Below are 24,432 nucleotides of genomic sequence, written 5' to 3'. Positions count from 1 at the left end.
TAATATGGGGATTTTTGACGCAATGGTAAAGTTGTTGTGTGACTTGGTAGTCACGACTTGCGGAAATAACTTTTTTCAATATAGGATAAGGCTGCGTATGATAAACCCTTTCTTGGGACCCCGCATTGGCAAGAGCTTTGTGCACTGAGCTTGACATTTTGTAATATGCTTTCTTATGTTGGTTTTGATAATCTTCAAACTTTAATTAACCTTACCTTTATCTAAGGAAACCAATTTTATATTAGCCGCTCATCGGATATCTGGAAAACATCTTGGTAACTTAGATGGAGAGGATATTAATGACAAAAAATTGTTTCTACTGGAGCCTGCACTGCTACTCCTGTATTGAGTTTGATTAAAACACACATTCTTTTAGAGGATATCAACTGGCATATTGTTTTAAGTTGGCCAAAGAAACTAAATCTGTTTGATGTAGGAATTTGTACAATTAGAAATTTGCTGGTTGAGATTATGAGTGAACAAATAATTGGATGGTTTCTTTTTTTTTAGCTTTGTTGATTTTATTTTTCATTTTGCTCTTGTGGTTTGTAACACTGGAATATAACTCTAAGTTTGACATGGTTTGAACCAAATACCAGTAGCATTTAATGTTAAATTCTGCAATGCGTATTGAAAATTCATATATGCATCCATAAATAGGGCAAAATTACTAGGTTTATGAATGGTTTTAATAGCCCTTTTTATTTTCCCCCCTTTATATTTGGTCCCTATGTTCATTGGCACCTTTTCCCTCAATTTACTTGTAATTGCTGTTTACACAATTTTTATTTATTAACATTTCACATTGTTTAGATAATTGTTTTTGTGCCGTTATGGTAGAGTTTTTTATAGTTGACATTTGGATGTAAGATTTTTGATTCTTTTTTTTTGACCATTGTGATCTTGTGAAAGAATGCCAGTCTGACTACTGCATTCATTGCTTAAAACGTGGACAAAGATGATGGCAATGGGAATGCCAAGAGTAACAATATATGTTGTTTGAGGTGCTAATTCATTTTCTTCTCCCATTTGATGCGATAATTATCACAATTGTCTTTGTCTCTATTAGTAATTGAATGTAGAAGATGTTACATGCATCTTTAACATCTTCATGCAAAAACCGTGGAGATGAAGTTTATTTATTTCCAGGAACAGGTAAAATCCCTTCCTTTGGTGCTGCATCAATACCAAGGGGTCTCAGCAAATTGCCTTATAGAATGTAAATAACATTCCTACGTGTTAAAAATAAAGAAGGGAAAGTGGTTCTATTTTTAGATAGAATGGTATTTAATTGTCTACATGTTTGCAATGAAATCACTTCTTCATAATTGTCTTTTGTTGACTGCCTTGTTTGCTCCTGCAAATTGAGTATGAAAATTTCAAATGCTTTTATATGGATAGAATATGTTTAATGCTAGAATATGTCTTTCTTTGGAGATATCGAAAGAACTAGTTATATGGATAGGTCCTATAACTAAATATATTCAAATTCGTATTTTCCAGCTGCAAACTCAGATCATTTAACCTCTTTTGTTTCCTAAATCATGTTTTCTTCCAACCTTCTAAATATTCATCCCACCTCAACGAGCTACATCTTTCTAAGATTCTAATCCTAGAAAAATGTTACTGGGGAATGTACCAACTTCTGATGGCTCAACAAATGCCTTTAGTTTTCTTAGTGGTGGGTCAGTGGGTATGTCTTTCCCATATAGCCTAGGTTAACTACTGGACTTAGTCTAGGTGAACCTTGTAATAGTCATATTTATACAACTATGCAACTCATGTTGCCTCCTTGTATTTTTTCCATGAATTGTTCATGGCAGAATGCTAAATATCTTTCTTTTTATCTATTATCCTCGTCCTCAATTAAACCATCAATTCTTCTTGGTCATTCCTTATTCTTATGCTGCCAAATAGTTTCCATAATTTATCATAAATTCATTGTTTAAAAATAGGATTTGAAATGAAGAGTGGACCATTAAAATGCAGTAGCACTTTTGAAGTCGTATATGATCATTATATGCCCCATAGGCTAAGAAATATCAAGGGAAAAATCTACAAGTCACTTTTATATTTCTCTATTCTTCATGGTTTTGAGTATTGAGCTATAAGTCAGTTCTATATCACTCTATTCTTCATGGTTTAGAGTATTGAACTGTTAGGAAATAACTCATACAAAAATTTAATATATCAAAGATGAGACTGCTAAGATGAACATGTATGGTTAGAAAAATAATAAATAAAAAATAGTATCTCAAAGCAAATTATGTACAGCTTGATATTACTACTACGAGTGATATTACCTTACATAGAGATGAAAGGAGGGATCAGATCCATGTTGCTGACCTCGGAATAGACACGACTTGATGATGATCATAATAGTGAGAAATTAGTTTTTTGGAAGTCTTTGATGCTTGAATTGACAATTCCCTCTCTTGTATCCGTGTCATCATGACACAAGGAAAAGTAGAAAATATTAATTTGACAAACCAAACTTGTTAATGAGCAAAGAAAGAATCTGAGGATTGGAGGGGAAGAAACGAGGAAGTAGAAAAGCAGAGGAGGAAGAAAAGAGGAACAGGTGAATGAGAAGCCTTGCTAGTCACCTTTGTTGCTGAGACTTACAAGCTACCTCTGTAGCATCTCAGTGGAAGAAGGGATAAGAGAAGTAGTGCACCTGGTTGTAGATGTTGCTGAGTCATGTAGGAGGATTTGGATAGCCAGAGGCATGGTTGGCTAGAATGTGTTAGGATCTGGTTAGTTGTTCACAGTGGTTGGGAGGGCTGGAACATTGCAGGACGATTTGGATCACAGTTCAAAAAAGGCGAGGGAGTTTGGAATCAAGCCCTCTTTGGAGAAGTAGATGAGCTAATGATAAATTAGAAGAGTTTTGGATTTCCAGCATTTAAGAATGTGTCTACCTGTGTCCTAAATTTGGACTCTTTTCAGCAGAACCACCTCTTCATTCTCACTTTGAGAAAATCACTTGTCTGAAGATTCATACCGTGTTGGATACACCTACCTAAGTTTGAGTGGTGTAGTTGGTAACTGATATTTTTAGCTTATAAGCGCCCAACTCAATCATGGCATGTTTCTTTTTCTTCCTGATTCTAAACATTGCATTAACAATATCTCATAGACAACCAAGACGAATTAGGAAAATACTGTTCACTATACATGATACCATCTCATATCGACTGATAGGTTTGTTTGTTTAACACTACATATAGTATGTCTTGAATCAATTGGCGATGTTTCACTGGATTTTGTGGTAACTGCACCACTTTTTGATGCTTATGAGGTTCTTATATATATAGGCTCCTTTGGAATGGACTCCACATCGACTGGAGATTCCCTAAAAGACATACTTATAGACATAGGATTCTTGTCTTTGGAATGGACTCCACATTGACTGGAGATTCCCTAAAAAACAATGGATAGTAGCTTTTGGCTGTAAAGTCTCAAAATTTTTTCTTCTGTTTTTAAAAGTTACCAAGGCGGTACCTAAGTATGGATGAAGAAAAGGTTGGGAACTGCCTTAACGCTCTGGCAAGTAATATATTGTTAAGAATCTTACAAGCATGATTCTTAACAGTATTTAGATCAATACAGCTGAACCATTAATTGGAACTTATGGATTGTTTGTTTGTTATGTTTTACCTTTTTTTTTTTGTTGATTTCTATCACTATTATTATTATTATTATTATTATTTTTGTAACAGTTAACAGTTTGTACCTACAAAAAATTCTGATTTTAAGTTGCAGGGTATTAATTGCTGTCTTAGGCCCAGTGTTAATACTTGACTTCTTTGTGAGCTAAGGCACAAATACTTCAACTGAAAGTCCTCTCTTGCCTTTAACAATGTATTAGGTAAGTGCCTTATCTAGGCAGCTTTTCAAAGCCCTGCTATCCCACAGTGCTTAAATTTTAAAATACCAATCTGATGTCCATCTCAATGACTTGTACCAACTGTTTTAATCATTCTGGCTCGTAGTGTGATGTCTTGTTGTTTTTGACATGTTAAAAGTGATTGCTAGATTCTATAGTCAAATTATTGAATCAATTAAAGAGTTGAGGGTGTGACTGGATTAAATGGAATTGACACGGTATTTACTTCTCTAGAAATTGGGGGAAATAAAATCAAAGTAAAAAAGCTTCTTATTTTCTTTCTAGAGGGAAAAATGCTGAAAGAAAGGAAAGGAAATTTGGACTAGTTTTCCACTGGAAGTTTTCTTCTGAAAAGTGGGTGAAAATAAATGGAACAACTTAACGGCCATCTTTCTTACTGTAAATATGCAGGTCTTCTGTTTCCACATCTAGAGCTTGCCCTTGATCTCACCATCAACCACATAGCGTAGAGTTACTGTGCTGCAGTTTCTCTGATGCTGCATAGTTCAGAATGATATGGTAGAGCTCATTCTTTGTTGCACTACTCACATGACCCTACATATCTAGCCACAACTTACAAAGCTTTTGTGAGGGAGCTCACCACAGTGGTATTTATGCTAATGTTGCATAGTTTGCCACAACTTAGCAAGGGTTGCAACAATCAAAGAGCTTGAGATGCAATGGAGAATTGACATGGTGTGGGAGGAAGGATTTAAAGTTGAAAATGATTGATTAGGTAGGATATCAAGGTATTCTAGCAAACTTATTTTCAAAGGTCTAAAATTTTGTAATGGACCCATCAGTGCAACCAAGATTCACTACTTTGAGAGATGGCTGTTGGTTGGACCACCTTTCCAGGCAATAGATCTTGTAAATGCAGTACGCTGCCCTACTACACAGTATAGGTCATTTGTCTTTTTTATTTGGCATCTTTTGTTATTTCTATTTTTGGGTACAAGTGATATGGTAAGGTACTGCAAACACAATTTTTTTATATACATATTCTTTTATCTTTCTAATACGACATGGGATAAGAAGATATCAAAGTTGAAAATAATAACCAAGAGTATACTTGGTGAGTCAAAGGGATGTGCATGACTAAGTAAAGAATCTTGGTGATGGAATGAGAAAGTACAAGAGAAAGTGAAGGAAAAATGAAGAGCCTATAAGATATTATATACTTGTAAGAACAAGAAAAACTTAAAAAAATATACAATAGTCAAGAAAGAGGGCAAAAAAGCAGTGAACGAAGCTAAGAATGAAATTTTTAAACATTTATATCGAAAATTGGATACAAAAAAGGGAAAAGAGACATTTATAGAATATCTAAAGTGAGAGAGAGGAAAATAAGAGATCTTATTCAAATAAGATGTATTAAAGATGAATGTAATAGAGTACATGATAAGGAAATAAAAGAGCGATGGAAGTAAATGAAGGTTTAGGTGACCAACTTAACTTAGGTAATTTAAGTAGGTCAAATGAGTATAAAAGTATAATTTTTTATCGTAGAATTTAAACTTCAGAAGTAGAACAAGCTTTAAATATGATGCAAAATGGAAAAACAGTTGAACTAGATGATGTTTAAATAGAGATATGGAAGTGCCTAGAGAAACAAGGTATTGAATAACTTACAAAGTTATTCAACTTGATATTAAAACTAAAAAAATGTTAGATCAGTGGAGAGTAAGTACTATAGTTCTCTTATATAAGAATAAATGATATGTACAAAATTGTGCAAACTACAGGGGTATTAAAATAATAAGTTATACTATGAAACTTTAAGAAAGAGTAATAGAAAAAAGATTAAGAAAGGTGATTACGCTAACCGAAAATCAATTTGGATTTATGTCTGGAAGATCGACAATAGAAGCTATACATCTTCTTAAACAACTAATTGAAAAGTATTGGTAATAAAAGCAAGATTTACATATGGTATTCGTTGATCTAGAAGAAGTTTATGATAGAATCTCAAGGGAATTATATTGAGAATTCTAAAAAAGGGTGGTATTAGCATATCAAATATTGAACTAATTAAAGATATGTATGAGAATGTAATGACAAGAGTGAAGACATCATGCAGATTAATCGAAATATTTCTCATAAAGATAGTGTTACATCAAGGATCAACTCTAATTCCTTATCTTTATGCACTAATCATGGATGAATTTACTAGACACATGTACCGTAGTGCATGTTATTTGCAGATGATATTGTTTTTGTGGATGAGACACATGACGGAGTAAATGTTAAATTCAAATCTTGGCAGAAAACGCTAGAAGTGAAAGATTTTAGGCTTAGTAGAGTAAAGACAATATATGAAATTTAAGCTTAATACTATTAGACGTAATGAGACAATTGTTAAGATAGGAGATAACGATTTGTTTGTAACTGAGAGTTTTAAATATTTAAGATAATTTTTTGTAAAAGGATAGAGGGATTGAAAGAGACGACTTACATAGAATACAAGTGGGACGATTGAAATGAAAGAGAACGTCACGTGTTTTTTTGTGATTGTAAAGTACTTTTAAGACTTAAAGAAAAGTTTTACAAAATGATGGTTAGACGTGCTATGTTATATGGAGTTGAATGTTGGGCTGTGACTCGAGCACATGAACAAAAGATGAAAGTTGCAGAAATGAGGGTGTTAAAGTGGATGTGTGGATATACAAGGATGAACAAGATAAGAAATGAAAATATTAAAAAGAAAATTGGAGTTACACCTATTGATGCGGGGTCCGGGGAGAAAATTCAAGGAGGATTTAAAATGGTATGAACATGTACGGTATATAACCAATAGGTGCTTCAGTTAGGCGATGTGAAACTATGACAAATGCGCACATTAAACGAGGTAGAGGAAGACAAAAAAAACTTGGTTAACAATAATAAAACAAAGTAAAATTTATTTAAATATAAATGATGATGTAGTAGGGGATAGAGCCCAATGACGTACAAAGATCCATATAGCCGACCCTACCTTGTAGGATAAGCCTTGTTGTTGTTGTTGTTATATTCCTTTTATTTTTCTATCGTTCAAAGTAAGTAAACAACACCAGAAATTGCTTTGTCATTCCTCCATTCCCTTGCAGGTTATTTTGTATCCTCATGCAAATTGTAAACCTAAAGATTTATACTATGACAGACTGTTGTTGAACTCCTTTTCTTAAAGTTTTCATCTTTAGAAGATCTTGCTTGATCTGAGATTCCTCATTTTGGTTTCTGAACATGTGCATTTACTTGGACCTTTTTCTCTTTGGTTTGTACATTGTGATTCATGCTGTTTGTTTGTTCATTGGGTGATTATTAGACAAGCTATATTAATATACATTTGTGATTTTAATTTTTATCTTAAGAATTTGACATGTATGTTAATATGAACAATGGGGTAAATCAATGCATAATTGCCAATGCAGATGGAGTAGCAATTATTAGCAAATGAATTTAGTATGAATTTGCTGTAGTTTACTAAAAATTTGAGTTGATATAATTTTTTGTAGTGCTTTTCTTTTTAAGAGGCTATGTTATTCATCCAGCAAAATTGGATAAATGGTTTTCTTTATTTAAAAGCAGCATCTTGACATTCAAGTAGTAAATGTCTATTAGGATTGATTTTTTGGTTTATTCTCAACAATTTTGTATCCTTCAATTTGATTTTAGGTTTTTTGATATTTGACTTTTGACATTTCATTTTTTTTTTTGTACATTAGGATTTTAGTTTAGGTCCCCAAGATTTCATCTTTAACTACTTTTTTTTGCAGGTCTATATCCACTGGAAATCGTGGAGAAGTGTATATGATCATTGACAACCAGGTGGCTGTTATTTTTGACAATGCTGATGGCAAAGTGGAGGAACTAAATGTTTGTGCTGCTAAGGAACAAGATGGAAAACCATCTGTTTATTGGTTCGACAGTATGTTTTATTCCACTTCAACATAAAATCTGCTTAGTGATGATTATCAATTGTTCTTGCATTGTGTATAAACTTGCATTTGTTTGATATACTTTCAAATTTTTCATCCAAATTGGACCAAAATACTTAAATGATTTCAGAGATAAAGATATCCAGATTCCACTTTATATTCCCATTTTCCTAACTGAAAATGTGACCTTATATGGCTGTGAAGACCAAGGTTGTCAGGATTAGCTTCCTTCCTAATGGCAGAAATAAGTCTATAGGTTGGAATGTAGGATTTAAGATCCATAGGTTTGGAATGTAAAGTTCTACAAATTAATTTTAATACCTTATGATTATATTTTCAATTTATATTAATATATGTATTAACTTTCAATGTAAAGTATTACTATGGACATTTTGAACTACATTACAATATCATGAAGCATAGATATCATGAAGTGTTAATTAAATTATTCATTTAATACTTAAAGTGTTACATTTGTACATAGCAAGTAACAACTTCTATAAAATGAACAAAAATGATAATTAGGAGTTAAAAGGAATCTCAATAATTGAAAACTTTCTCAAATGATGACACTAAAAAATTATTTTCTACAATAAATAACAATCTTTAAAATGGTTAATTGAATGTAAATAGACAAGGTTGTTGAAGCTTGAGATTCTAGTAGGAATTGTAAGCTGGTATAGGATGGATTGTAGGTTTTTGCGAACCTAACCTGATATAGATCCTACTTAGATCTGGATCGTTTAGGCCGTGTTTGGTTGTTGGATTATAATATCCTAAATCTTACAACCATGGTCAAAACTGAAAATTTCTTATACCTTATCCCAACTAGTTGTGACTTTATTGTTATTTTCTACTTAACTATTCATTTGTGTGTAGCAATTGTAGACTATTTGACGTTATAGTTATTCAAAATTACTACTGATCTTCCCTTGCGTTTGCAATCTCCCTAACGGTCGATCCCATTGTTGCACTCGGCCCTATTGGTCGATACCCTCCTGATCAGTCGGCCCTTACGGATGCCCTTTAGGTTGATCCCATTGTTATACTTGGCCCTCGACTCTTCTGTTCGCTGTCCGTACGAGTGATAAATATTAAAGTGGTAGGAATAGGATTTGAGGAGAGAGATGAGAGTGAAAGATCTATTTTATATGCTGTGCAGTCAAAGATACGTGATGCGTGACACATGCGAGTATGAAACAAAAGGAAACAACAGTCGCTACTTGTTCTCCCACTGTGGAGGGGCAGGCTACACCTTATGATCCGAGAGGGTCGGTAAGTGCGTGACGATGACTACCGCTTCCTTTTAGGCGTGCACATCCAATTTCAGCCGTATCTTTCTATTTATCCCATATTGATCCCCAAATTTGGACCACAAAATGCACATATGGCATTTTTAAACCCAAAAACACAAACAAATGCACAAATTGGTAGCCATCAAAGACTCAATCCTAACCCTTATTCTAACAACACTTTCAACTGATAACACACAAAAAGAAACACATCAATACCTCCTAGATGTAAAGGGGTTCTTGAACCCTTCTAAGCAATTAGAAGAGTGTGGAATTTGACTTCCTGGATCTGGGATTTTTTGTGGAATCGAGCAGAGAGAACCCTAGGCAGGCAGCAAGACACGCTAGGTGGAGTAGTCGCTCTCTCCCAGTTGACATGTCTCGTCCTTGACCCTATTCTCAGATTAGGCATTACTATTTTTGCTGTTGCATTTGAATCTTGTCAATTATTGACCACAAACTCGATCTTGCTCTTAAAGCACTGCTCTTCTTCATTCATATGATGTTTTCTTGAACTTAGTTCTTTTTGCTTTTGCCCTAAGGAACTTATGAATGTCAATTTAAGAGTGTGATTTTCCTTGTGAACAAAAGAAATTCAAGTGTACTCCAAAGATATGGGCAATGACTCTGTAACCATTTAGCAGTTTGTGTCACTTTATATTCTCTCAAAATCCTTGTAGTTTTGACTTCTATTCTCATGTATGTTCTCATCCTCCATTAAGCTTCACGTTTTAAAGTAACGGTACTATACCAATTCATGCGAAATCTTTGGACTGGTTGTATTACCAACACATGCTAGGCTCTGCACTGGTTACCCCAAGCTGACAGAGGCGCACTGCTCCCACCCATATAGTTCAACCTCACAAGGTGCAATAACCTGCAATAGTTAAAATAGTTTGAGCCTGATTAGTTACACTCAAATGAAATAATGCACAATGAACAATTAAAAAACTTGTTGGGATGCCCATTTTTGAGTGTTGATGCCCTGTATGGGAGATGTATAAAATTATAAATATTGGTCTGACAGTGAACCTGTCATGGTTGGATTGGTATACTGCCACTTGTGGATGCACCATGCTAAAGTTTAACACCACCTGGCCCTGTATCTGCCAATATAAACTGTCCTCTTCAGTCAAACCTCACAACTCATTGCCCTCTAAAACAGAATTGATTAGTTTGAGGCTAATTAAAGAGTTAAATTACGATCAAATGAAATAAGGACCAATAGAGCAGTTAGTTCAAACAATGTGTTTAAGTAGATTCTTATGTTTTCTTTACATATTAATTATTGTTAAGATGGGGAAATTATTGGCATTATCCCTTAGGTAGTCTCCTCTACCATATGAAGTAGTTTGATTGTGATTTTAAATTTACATGCACATTACTACTAGGTTCCTACACTTTGCACAGTAAGGTATGTTCGTTGCAAAGAAATGCAACGGATAGGGAAAGGAAAATAGAGGTAAAATTTATAAGAAAATAATTGTGAAATATGAAGAGAGGTAAAAAAAAATATAAGAAAAGAATTGAAAAATATATTTTGTCTAACTCTTCCCTTATGCTCTACTACTCCGAGGTGTGGATTGAAGAAGGAAAGGAATTCAAGCTTGAAAAAGATTTTTAGGGAAAAGGAAAGGAAAAGAAGGGATAGAAGAAGGAAAGGAGAGGGAAAGAAAGAAAGGGAAAAAATAATACAAATTGACGGAACCTTATGGCCTCTAGGGAGGCTTGTGGCCTTGTAGTTTCTTGTGAGTCCACTAGTGGCTCCATGGTTGCAAGGAAGGCCTCGCATCCTTGAAGCTGTAAGGGAAGCCCGCAGTCGCCTGCGACTCCTCGGCCACTCGTGACACTTGTGGTCTCATGGATGCAAGCGAGGCCTTGCGGCTACGTGACTGTGAGAACGACCTCTCGTAGCTACGCGGTCGGACTCACAACCGAGAGCTCTCTCTCGACACCACGAGTTGCCTCCAACACGCGGGGGAGATTTAAGACTAATAGAAGACAATGTTATTCTATTTGATTCAGGTGGATGGAAAAATACTAAAAAAATGATCCACGGACAGATTTATTAATTGGTCTGTCCATTATTTTACAATAGGTAAATAAGAGGAAAGGATATGTTAATTTGCCCGTAGAAGAAAGGATATGATGGATATGAAATCCATCCTTTCTTTCGTAGGCACCACCAAGTAAATAGGGGTTTGAGGGAAAGGAGAGAAGCTTAAATTTAAACAATTAAAAATAAAAAAACATAATCCAAAATAGTTTTATGAAATAATTTTGAATGTCGTAAGGTGAGATTTTAGATTAATTTCATGTGAAAATGAGTTTTCTCCTCCAAATTCAACAAAATCAATATTGTGGAAAAGTGAAAAATTAGGAATGGTTCCTCAATAATGGAGGGGAAATGTTGTTGGGAAATCTTTCTCTGTCCAAGTAAGTTTCCTTACCTTGTAGGAAACACGTCTTAATATTTTCTTGAAAATGGTTTAAAGATATTGAAAAGGCTAAACTTGTTATACCAACTTTAGGACCATGTTGGGATTGACTTAGTTAATGGATCTACGAATTGACCTTTGAAGCTTAGAATCAGCCCTTTTTCTTGACAAAATAATAATCATTTGTATATGTTTAGTCTCTCATGGATACTATGTTTGAATATTTGATAATTTGATTATCACCAAATAATTTTATTGGCTCAGTTGGAGTATGTCTCAACTCAGTCATTAATCTCTTGAAGCAGATTAAGCTTGCATGGAGCAAGAGCCATTAACTCAATGTTTGAAATACTAAACTGTGCTGCTAGAAATGGACGCTATTTATCTTTTTGACTTAGGACCGACATTGACACTGTGACCACGAGGTTGTTGTGACCTTGTGAAGTCGCCGTGAAGTCGTGGATGGTGTTGCGACTTGCGGCTGCCTCCGCGGAGTTGTAGCAGTTGCAATTTTTTTGAGTTAAAATTTTTTATTTTTGAAATATATATTTTTTAAATTATAAATAAATTGATAATTATATATAATAGTTATAATTATTAATAATAATAGTTAAATATTTTTAAAAATTAATAAAATATTTTATAAAATAAAATATTTTTAAATATATTGAAAATTGAATGTAAATTTAAAATAATCTTTTTTTAATATAATTCTTAAATATTTCAAATAAAGTTTAAAAAATTTACAAATACATTCAAAAAATAATTTAAGACCTTTAAATAATTTTATAATTATCTTTAAATCTTTCAAATGATTTTATAATTTTAGATTTAATTTTGAATTTTTAGAATTACTTATTTTTTAAAATAATTTTTATAAAAATTTAATAGGCATTATGAAAAAATATTGAAATATGAACTTAACACCTCAATATATAATATCAATAGTGAGCATATTTAATAATCAAATATTAATAAAATTAATATATTGCATATCTTAAAAATTTTTAAAAATATTGAAACTGTATGGGCATGGTACGATACGGTATAGAAATCGTATCGTTCTGGTCCTGGATTGAAACTCTAATATGGATCGAAATTTTAGACCATGCATTAACCTATATTCTAATGCCTTTGTAATTGACTTGGACACTAATTTTGCCTCGTGGCTTTTCCTGGATTATTCACGTAGATAACCTATCCATTGGAGAATCTGTCCAGTCATGATCTGTATACCATATAGTCTATATTCTGGAATGGCCACAATCTTGATATATAAGAGCTTTCAACCAATCACTTTTCATATATCATAGGATTCTCAAATCTACCTCCTAGGGATCATGACACGAAGTTGTAAAAGTTTACTAATCACACATAGAGAATTCAATGTCATGTTTGATGTGACAATGAGATACTTTAACTCCCAACTAGCCTTTGGTAGTTCAATGTGTTAAATATTAACTTTCCCTTGTTTTGGTATCAATCTAATATTAGAATCCTTCTAAGCATCAAGTGGCTTAGCTCCCTGTATACTGACTTCCTTAAGCATGTCAAATACATGTCTGCTGTGAGATTAATATCTCTCCTTCAGTGAGCAACTAGTGTGTACAAAAAGTTTTGAAGTGCTGATGAGGCTGTGCTTTTAGCTTTATGATTCTTGTACGGTGACAGAATAATAATGATATTATCCACAAACAATAAAGATGATAGGTTATCTAGAAAGAGAAGTATGGTAAAATATCAAGTGACCTGAAACTCTCATGGTCCAGATTGATGAACTGTGAAGCTGAATTCACTAAACATTATGCTAGGCAATTACTTCCTCCCATTTCCTCCCATAAAGAGACTTTTCAGTTTTGACATATGACTATCCATTGATCAATATATCTAGGACCAGGATGTTGCCACATGTATACCTTTCTTGTAAGACTCCATAAAGGAAATCATTCTAGATATTTAGTTGGTGAGGTGGCCATCAGAATATGGCTGCCAAAGTGAGGAAGAATCACACTGAAGCAATCTTAGGCACATGAAAAAAAATACAATTCAATTAACTCCATAAATTTGAGCATATCCTTTATCAATTGGGCTTCAGTCGATACACAATTCCATCAAGGGAGGTTTTCTCAAAGAATACCCACTTACATTCAATTGTGAATTTGTTAGTGGGAATAAGAACCAACTCCCAAGCGTCATCAGAATGCAACATGTCATCTGAACGCTGTCTCGAATTAGAAAGATCTTTTGTGAAAGTCGTAGGGTTGGATTGTGAATCAAAAGTAGAAAGGAAGGAAGAAAAATTAATTGACAAAGAAAGCCGAGGTATATTGAGAAAGACGATGTGGAGTAGCAAGGTTTAATATATCATTCAATGGTGGAGTTTTAGCATGCGGACATAATCATTCAGCATGCTTGGGTACACTACATGGTGTGCCAAGATCCATTTATGAATTTTAATCCTGAGTTAATCCTTTTATCTTAACTTGTATACCACCAAGGTGATCCACCAAAGCTTATTTAAGTGCTATTCAGATATCAAGAGTCCTGAGTTAGAGAATAAGATTGCTGAGACAAACTAATTTGGAAATTTTTTGTTTAACAAGTTGCATATCAGGGCTGCCAAAGAATTGCCATGTAACACGTGGCACTTCCAAATACATTTTGCATTATGCAGTTTGCTCCTTGGGTTGCATGCCATTAATACTTAATGCACCTTAGTATCAACCAAGTAAAGCACCACTTTTTTCTATTCCTTTTCAGTTCAGGATCTTGTGTGTGACCTTGATGCTCAGGCAGAAGACTGGTACATAGCTATGGAGTCACTTTGTGAGGTGTGTTATTGTTGGTTAAAACATTTTAGTTAATCTGTCCTCATTGTGTCTGTTCACAGCACATGCATGTCTTTTTGGCTGTTGTGGTTCATTTTGATTAATTGGATTTAATTTATAGCTCATGGTACCATTGTGGCCACTATATGCTCAATAAATTATTTTACCAGCTATTAACATTTTGTGATTGCCCATATTTGTTTGCAGATTTTGCCATCTCTACAACCAATTATTGTTTACTTTCCAGACTGTTCCCAGTGGTTGTCACAAGCAGTTCGTAAGTCTAACCGAAAAGAGTTTATCAAGAAGGTGGAAGAAATGCTTCAAGTAATCCCAGGTCCTGTTGTTTTCATCTGTGGTCAAAACATAATGGAATCTGGGGCTAAGGAGATGGAAAAGCTGGTATATTCACTGAGTTGTGTTCATTAAGATAGCATTTTCTTCTGCAATTTATTATAATGATCATGTCTTTGGTTATTGTGAATATTGATATGCTTAGTAACTTCTGCAGACAATGTTGCTTCCTGGTCTTGGTCGCATTGCTCAGCTGGTAATTGTTCAACTTTTACTTGCTTACATTGTTTATGTTTGAAGTTAAAACTTTCTTATTCAAGTAGGGACATTGTCAAAGTCTTAACTTTTATTAGGCAGGTTTGGCAATTATTTACGTTAATTACCCCAATCTTGCTGAGTTTGTTAGTCACTCATAAAGCTTGACGATTCTTGTTGCCCATGTCATCACAGAATGTATTACAATGCAGATATTTTATAATTAGCAGAACTGCGAAAGTAGCTCTTGAAATAATTTGTTAGAATTGCAGACATTCCAAAAGTGGAGCCATAAGATTTTTTTTTTTTTTAGAGAATCCCGCATCAGTTAGGTTAAAGAGTTAAGGACAAATGCAATAATATATTAGTTTTTGATTTCCAACAATCAAGTTCTTCGTCAAATTATTGTAGTTTTATACACTAAAGATGTAATGCTACTTAGGCTTTCAAGTCTCGTGCAGTTTAGGTTGGCATTTGTGAAACTTTGGTTTCATTGACCAACTGAAATTAGTACTACACTGGAATGGCCTTCTTGTACTGTCACCCATAGCAACATGGTACTGGCAGAGCTGAGATGATAAGGTGTGGTTTCATACAATTTGGTGCTTGACAAAATTATGAGTTTGAAGAGGAGAAGAGGGAGAAAGCATATTTGAGAGGAATCCGAGGAATGTGGTCAAAGTCGGAAAGCAGCAAGTGTTCATTGTCAGAGGGAAAGACCTTTATCTAGATAGGGTAGAAGTAGCTCCATTGCCAGGAGGGTTAGTAGGTACAAGTATTGATGAATTTGGCAGGGAGCAGGGATGTTCGATATAATATTATATATATTTTTATAAGTATTATATAACTGCTTTGTTGTCTTGAAAGAAAAAAGATAGGTGGATAGTCATCAATTCCATGGTTAAATGGTAAATATGCCTCAACCAATTAGTATACATAATATGTTATTTAATTGCATACATGCTATAGTACCCTTATGCAAGGATTAAAATCTCGTGCCGTATCGCCCGATACGCACGAAAAAATTCGTTCCGCCGCGGCACCGGCACCGGCATAGCGCCGACACATGAATTCCGGCCGGGAAACGCCTCTGGAGGCGTCGCGCGGCCTCGGCGATGCCTCCGTGGGCCTGGCGATGCTCCGCGCGGGCGCACCGATCGCGTGGCGCGCGACTTTTTTTTTTTTTTCATTTTTTTGGTTTTTAAAACTTTAGGTTTTAATTAAGTTTTAATAATTAACTCCTAGCTATAGTTCAGAGTTATAATTCGAGATAATTTAAATAGGCTTTATTAAAACCTATAAATTATCAAAAAAATTTTATTTTTTATTTTTAAATATTTAGATTAAATTTTTTATTTTAATTAATATATTTTATATTTTAAAAATACTGAAACTATACCGGCACGGTACGATACGGTACTGAAACTGTATCGTTTCGGTCTGGGACCGAAACTCCGGCACGGCTCGATATTTTAAACCTTGCCCTTATGTTTGTCTACTTGGAAGAAAGGTGGAGGGGAAGAGGAGAGGAAGGAAGGGGCACTAAAATATGTTTATTTGGAAGGAAAAAATATGAAGGAATTAGTATGAGTTTTTGACTCCTTTGTATCCTTGGATAGGAAAGGAAAGAAAGAAAGGACAAAAGCTCACTTGCCCATGTTTGATTGTTGCGGTGTTTTTATCTCGATACACAGTATCAAAGCAGTATCGTTCTAATCAAAGTTCAAAACTCTGATATGGCTCGAGGTTTTGAAGCTTAATATGTTTGTTCTTTGTGCAAGAATCAATATTTTTTGGTGATTGTTGTCTCAGGCCATTATCCTTTGTACTGATACATTATTGTTAAAATTTCCAAATGTATTTTGAAAATCAATATTTTAGAAGTAACTGAAAGAACATAGAATCTCTATATTAATAGTTATTTTATATAACAAATTTAGACATTGTAAGAAGTTCAAAATTAAATTTAATTGTATATACAACCTTAAAAATGCGGAAATAATTTAAAAATACTCAATGTCTTAACATGAATAAATCAGAAGTATGTGACAGGGTTAATTACTAGTGTTGATTACAGAGTATCGGTATATATGAATCCATAAATACTGTATTGAATGGGTGGTTTTTTGTAATGAGAAATAAAATATAATTCGAAGAATGCATTGAAGCAATTGTGCAAATATTGATTTTCATTTTCTTTTGTATCACCTTATGATGGTCTTAGTAGTTTGCATTGATTTGGTGTCAATGATATTAGCAATTGTTTTGAAATAAATTTAATGAGAATGGTACTATGAAGATTTAGGAAAATGCAAATAAGGAAAATATTTATGATCTATTTTTTAATTTGTTTATCATGTTGCCTTTCTCTTTTAATGCCTTTTGTATTTAAATTACTTTTTAGCTGACTCCAATATCTCTAATCCTTCTTGGCTGTTGGTGGTTCAGGTTCATATTTATTTGTTGCATTGTGATACCTATAATGGTTTTGATTTTGCTATCTGTGATCTAATATGATTCCTACAATTGGCAACATGGAGACAATTGCGACTATGCTATAGCTATTCTTTTAGTTGAATATTTGCTCAATTAAAGGATGTCTCATGCACTTGTTAAATACAATTTGTTTGGTTATTCCTAACAATTGTGATGGACTATTCTTCTTGCAGCCCCTTCCATTGAAGCAGGTAGCTGAGAGATTGGGAGTCAGCAAATCATTAAATGAAAAAGACATATACAAACTATTTACTAATACTCTCTACATCCATCCACCTGAGGTTTGTAGCTTTTTGTTATGCTTATGCCGTGTCTTTTATTTAACAGAATAATACACTATCCATGCTAGTGTTTCTAAGTAAATAGTTAGCTGACGAGATATGTAGTGTATATTTAAAATAGTTAAAGTCCAGCTAATTATGTTTTACATGAAAATTCATACCTATAATTGTATGATTGTTGTTAATTATTCTGATTGCCTGTAAGAATTTTGATACAAGATAGAGGATGATCTGTGCTAATGCAATACAAGCCAATGCAATTTTATGTGATTAAAATAATAGCAAACCCATGTTAATTTTAATAGTATGGTAGCTGCATTTATCTCATCTCTCCATTTTTTATGATGGGGAATTTCCTTATTTGGGCAATGATTGAAAATTGAAAGGGATGCTAGTTGTGTGTACATTTGCCTTCAATTTAGAGACATCTGATGGGATGCCACACTGGTGATAAAATTGACATCATGGCTATATGTATAAGCACACTTTCAACCATTTGTCTTGCAGAAATATGATTCAGTTCTTGTGCTTGCAGGAAGACGAACAACTTAGAATATTTAACAAACATATTGAAGAGGACCGGAGAATTATTATATCAAGGAACAATCTTATTGAACTGCATAAGGTTATATTTACTTTTAGTTTTTCTGATTAATTCGATATATCCTAAATTTGTCACTGGTCACTTGTCATTGTAATGTCATGATTGTTGTTGAAGCTTTTTATTCTATAGGTTCTAGGAGAGCATGAATTGTCATGCATGGATCTTTTGCATGTAAAGACTGATGGTGTGTTCTTAACAAAGCAGAGTAAGACTGAACATATCTAGGAAATGTGTTTTGCTATCATCCTTATAATTGATTTATTTATGATTTAATAAGATTAGTGTGTCTTTTGATGCCTTTAAACAATGCAAGAACAACCAAACTATTATTATTAGTACTTTTTTTGTCTCTACAAATAATACTCCTGCTATTCATCATTCCTATCTACTTGATCATCGATGTAAGTAAGTTTATATTTATGTTATAACTAAAAACCTTTTATGGATATGAATTTTGATCACAATTTGTATGTGTGTTGAACAGGGTTATTTCCCTAATCAGTATTCCCTTGATGCTCATACTCTTCATCTACTCCCTCTATATTGTGTCAAATACTGATATTTGAACGTTGACACTATGAACACTTAGGCCTTTGTTGATCGTGTTTAAAAATTTTTAGAATGGAATTATTAATGGACTTTAGCCATTGTCCATGTGTATATGTATTCCCGCATCCTCGTTAAACACTTATACTTAAGTCTGAGTAAAATAGGCTCCCTCTATCTATATATGATATGTCATTTATCATTTTTATATACATCCTTCTTAGTTGTATGTTTACAACTAGGCCTCATTTATGGTTTTAAAAAATTTCATATCATTTTGTTTGGCATGGACAAAATTTATCATTTCACATGCTGATTGAAATTGATAGCTAGTTGGCACGAAAGATTGGTGATACAAGTTGAGATGATGGTGGTACTTGGTACTACTTGCTTGGTACCAATTGAGATAAGAATTTTGGCTTTGAACGGGACACAAGGGAGTTTGCTTGTGCTGTTGAACCTATATGTTGGGCCAATGGGAATTGCAAGCATGAAGGAAAGGTGGGAGTTGTGTGGAAGATGGTGTGCTGTTGAGGAAGGAGACTAGTACTAGCATCGCAGGGCTTGGAGTGGAGCTGATGTACCATATTAAGGGGAAAGCAACACCATGTAAGAGAAATATGGTTGGCTATTGAGGTTTAGAAATTAGGTTTTGGCAATAAGTTATACTAAAAAAACTTGTATTAGTTATCAAGGTTATATAACTTATGAACTTTGTTCATTAAATATATTAACAACACCAACCAAGCTTTTATCCTCCTAAATGGGTTGACTATATGAATCCTTCTACGCCATAAGAGTTCATTAAATATATTAACAACACCAACCAAGCTTTTATCCTACTAAATGTGTTGACTATATGAATCCTTCTACGCCATTGGATTCAATCCTCTATTAGATCCTCGTTTATATTTAAATAAATTTTATCCTGATTTATTGTCACTAACCAAGTCTTATTTGACTTTCTTCTTCCTCAAATAACATATGTATTTGTCACAATCTCACATTGTCTAACTAATGCATTCATTGGTCACCTAAATACATGTCCATACCATCGCAAATATGTCTCTTAGAGTTTTCCCTTAATAGGTGCAATCTCGATTTTCTCTTTAATATTCTCATTTCTTACCTTGTTCATCCTCGAATGTCCACACATCCACTTTTATATCCTCATCTCTATGACTTTCATTTTCTAGACACTCTTTCATTTCAACCATTCTGTTTATATCCTATATAAAACATATCTATCAACCCTTATATCCTTTTGCAAAAATGATACTAGATATTTAAAGCTTTTGGTTATAAATAACTCGTGATCTCCTATCTTAACAATTGTTTTGCTGTTATTACTAAACTTAAATTCTATATATTATGTCTTTGCTAAACTTAAAACCTTCCAATATTTCCTACCAAGATTTGAGTTTAACAATTACTCCATGTTTCTCATTAAACAAATTAGCATAACATATTATATATTTATATGGATTAAACAATTTAATAATCCTTCCCCGGGACCCCACATTGATGGGAGCTTTGTGTACCGGACTATCCTTTTAAATAATTTAATAATATTCTTTTGTCTCAATCAATTTAGATGATACAAAATTATCGCTTACCAAGTAATTAATAGTTAAGTATATATATATATATATATATATATATATATATATATATATTATAAATTGGCAACACATAGTTGTGGTGCCTATTATATTTTGTATGTTTTGCTTCTAATAAATTTTATACCAATTGACTATCTGAATACTATAATTTTATTTTTAGTAATGGACAAGCTAAGTTAAAGGAGATTAAGGAATTAAAATAGTAAAACACTTCAAAATTTGTCTTAGCCTGCTTCAATGCGTATCGAAGGCAACCGAGTGTCACCATGGTGGGATATTGACTATATCATTCCACTAATATTGCAACATATAATGATACTTTAAGCCTTCCAGCATAAAATATATCATTCTTATTTTTTATGTACTCCTTTTGTTATTTCATGCAACAAGCTTATTTTATTATTTTTTCTTTTTTGTATATATTTTCACTTTATTTAATTTTTTCACCAGTTCTGGTATTGCTTAATCTCATTGATCCAATCTGATTAATATCTTAGTTTTTGGAATGTCCAACATTGATACCGATATCAATTTTGATAACCATGATGATAAATTTGGGTGACTCTAAGGTAGGCTACTTTTCCAACTAACCTTTGGTACCTTTATGAGTCAGGTAATAAATCATCCATACTGGAATCGATGTGGCATTAGGATGCATGAGACTTTCGACTAACTTAGTGCTGGCATCTTTGCATTCTCAAGCATATGAGTCACATATTTCTGTTATATGATAGGAATTATCTTTTCTTCAATGAAACCTCTATGTTTAGGAAGTTCATTAAGAAAACTCATGTCAGTCTAGAATAACCATTAATAAAGGTTATAAAATAGTTAAAAATCAAGTTTTGAGTAGACACGACTTTGGATCCCACATATTAGATCTGCACCAAAGAAAAGCATGCAGAAACATGTTTGTGACATTGTTAGGGAATGAAGCCCAAATATGTTTTCTAATTAACTACACTTGGGATATTGAATATTTGATAAACTAGGAACCATCTTGTATGACCTAGACAACTATGTATGTGAAGTGGAGATGATTCAGTCACAAGTGAAGATGAAGGTGAGGGCACAAACATCTAGTAGAACCTTGATTCTTGCCTTATGGCGATCACCTTTCTGGTCATCAAATCCTGAATGGAAACATAATTCTCTGTAAAAGATCAATGGTATGGTGAGTTTACCCGCTGAAATTAGATTCTAAGGAAAACACAATATATAAAATACAAAGGAAAGTGATAAAGATAGAGTGGAAACCCACCCAATGCTCTGACCAAGGAGCATTGCTATAGAGATGAACACTTTAGACTTCTAATTAGTGAGAGATGTGGGCATCAGGCCACCTGTTGTTATTTGAAAGTTATTTCTCATTGATTTTGCATTTGGCAGAGTAGATCTTCTATAAATGCATCCCTATATAGTTGTGTTTTGTTTTTCTTCTGTCTAATTGCCCCTGATTATTTGCAGACAAGTACCTTGCTGCTCAGAAATAATATATATTTCTGAGATCAATATCAGTCATATTGGCTACACCAATGCGATTCAATGGGATCCTGCATTTTATTAGGCCATGATGACTGGAATCTCTCTCTCTCTCTCTAAAATAAAAACAGTAAAATGAACACTATATAAAGTAGCTGAGGCATATGCTTTTGACTTTTTTCTCACTGAAAACATGTAATACTTTTATGCTGTATATTCCATCATTGATACTTTTTGACATTATGTATGTTGTACTTGAATTGGGTCAAGATATTAACAACGTATTATCTTCATATTGATTGACCTAAGTTCCTTCTTAATAGGTATTTTTCTGATTTTTTCTCCACTCAGTTTTTATTTTTGAATATTCTTAGAAGCTGAGAAAGTCATTGGTTGGGCTAAGAGTCACTATCTATCCTCATCTCTTCTACCCACTGTAAAAGGTGATAGGTTGATGATACCTTCTGAAAGGTAACCCCTAATGCATATGTTTATGATTCTCATTTAATTTTTCTTCAGCTTTTTTTTTATATTTTATATCTGACTTATTTCTCCTTGAGATGTAGTTTGGACATTGCAATTGCAAGATTAAAGGACGAGGAGTCAATTTTCAAAAAAAACTCTCAGAGTCTGGTGGTATACATGCTACTATCCATTCATTTTATTTCTCTGTACTTTAACCAGAACAAATAGTTTTTATTGTATTTATTTGTTCATATTGTGCATGACTTGCTTTTCACTACAAATATATTGGTTGCAGACAATTACCAAAGATGAATTTGAGAAAAATTTTGTGTCAGCATTAATTCCCCCAGATGAAATAGGCGTGAGGTTCGATGATGTTGGTGCTCTTGAAGATGTGAAGAGGACGTTGACTGAACTTGTGTCGCTGCCTATGCGGAGACCTGAACTTTTTTCTCGTGGCAATCTCTTACGGGTTATGTCCTTTCATTGACAAAATTATGTTTCTTTGTTTTCTGTACTCTGTATATCTATTTCTCCTATTTTGCATAAAGCAAGCGTGTCTTGCCTCTTTTTGCCTTGCAATCAAGTCACTATTCTTATTTATCTTTTGTTTTTGTTAAATGGTCATCTTTGAGTGTCTTACTTATGACCAATTTATAATGGTAAACTTTCAGCCTTGCAAGGGAGTCCTTCTCTTTGGCCCTCCTGGAACGGGTAAAACTCTTCTTGCAAAAGCACTGGCAACAGAGGCTGGGGCAAATTTTATCAACATAACGAGTTCATCACTTACATCAAAGGTTTTTTCTTTTTCTTTCTGTTGAGTTTCATTCATTCCAGTATTGTTTGGTTTATAAGCTATGGACCAGGTAATCCATATTTCATGAGACATGCTGATCAGTAATCATTAACTTAATTCTGCCATCAAATGTCTACTAAAGTTCTTCACAATCATGCACAGAGTATTTTTTGTTAACCTGAAAAGGAAAAGAGAAATTGTGGCACGAGTTTGGAATGTGACCCTTTAATTTTTCTATGGTTTTTGTTTTTCAGATTGCTCATATTTTATTCATTTGGATCAGAAGTCGTTTAGGCATGAGGTTCAGAAGTATTTCTTTAGTGACTTTACATTTGTATTTTTCTATTTTTTATAAATTTTTTATGGAAATTTAAATTTATTTGAGTTGATTCTTCCAAATTTTGCATTCCAATATTGATTCAAAGGTTGTGCTCGATGTCCTTCATGGTGAGATAACATGGCATCTAATTAACTGCTGATTTGCTTTTATTGTGTCTTCTATCTCTAATTTTCTTGGTTTTTTGCCTTCATTTTGTCTCAGCGTTGAGTAATTAACTTGAGACATTGATACCTAGGTCAATTGTGTTATTATGCTTCTTGATGAATCTTTATTTATCATCTTTTGTTTCTGTTATGGATCATTTTCCTCTTTTTTCAAGCTAAGCATTATGTTGTGTTGTCATGCCTACATTATCAAAATATTCTAATTTTTTTAAATTAATTTTTTGTTTTGTTTTTTGTTTTTCTCACCTTTGGATGAACATTGTCAAAAATTTTGTTGACCCTAGCTTTCCATGCTTTTCAATATGGATTTCAAAATATTAACCATTCTAGATTTTGAGGGGAAGCAACTGATGTAGTTGCAAGTTATTATCAAGTAGGGATGAGATCAACCAATTGTAATATGTGAATAGCTCTGCTCCCTAATTCTGAAATGATATCTATTTAATATTATGTGAAATAGTTGGGAAGTTAAATTCTAAAAGTTAGGGGTTTATATGATCTATGAAATCATGTTTTCATTGGGACATGAAATGGGTTTTTACATTGGATTATGGGAGTTGACGGTGCTTGAGACAGGTTTCTTATGCCTCAACTGGTGATCTCTTCGGACTTGATGTAGTGCAAGGACAAAGCTGTGTGCTAAACTCAACAATATCACGTGGTTAATCAATGATCTCACAGGAGACTTGAAAATCTTAAAATGAAATACTGTTGTTTCAATGA

General features: G+C 33.5%; 1 protein-coding gene across 1 annotated transcript in view; it reads left to right on the top strand.

The window, feature by feature from the left end:
* The window catches only part of LOC141820584 (uncharacterized), a 34,618-nt gene that overhangs the window by 6,842 nt on the left and 3,344 nt on the right, over positions 1-24,432 (top strand). Inside the window, exons 8-18 of the mRNA XM_074707917.1 lie at positions 7,645-7,796; positions 14,297-14,367; positions 14,572-14,766; positions 14,876-14,914; positions 17,583-17,690; positions 18,226-18,315; positions 18,424-18,499; positions 22,319-22,415; positions 22,511-22,580; positions 22,705-22,881; positions 23,084-23,206. Coding sequence (XP_074564018.1) covers positions 7,645-7,796; positions 14,297-14,367; positions 14,572-14,766; positions 14,876-14,914; positions 17,583-17,690; positions 18,226-18,315; positions 18,424-18,499; positions 22,319-22,415; positions 22,511-22,580; positions 22,705-22,881; positions 23,084-23,206 — 1,198 coding nt within the window. The remainder of the gene's footprint in view (positions 1-7,644; positions 7,797-14,296; positions 14,368-14,571; positions 14,767-14,875; positions 14,915-17,582; positions 17,691-18,225; positions 18,316-18,423; positions 18,500-22,318; positions 22,416-22,510; positions 22,581-22,704; positions 22,882-23,083; positions 23,207-24,432) is intronic.

The sequence above is a fragment of the Curcuma longa genome, unplaced genomic scaffold (assembly GCF_044706935.1).
Source record: "Curcuma longa cultivar G26 ecotype Majalengka, Jawa Barat unplaced genomic scaffold, ITB_CL_G26_1.1 utg509_np1212_2302976_RagTag, whole genome shotgun sequence".
NCBI lineage: Eukaryota > Viridiplantae > Streptophyta > Magnoliopsida > Zingiberales > Zingiberaceae > Curcuma > Curcuma longa.
Note: the sequence above shows the minus strand (reverse complement) of the source record. Positions and strands in the feature narration are given on the sequence as shown.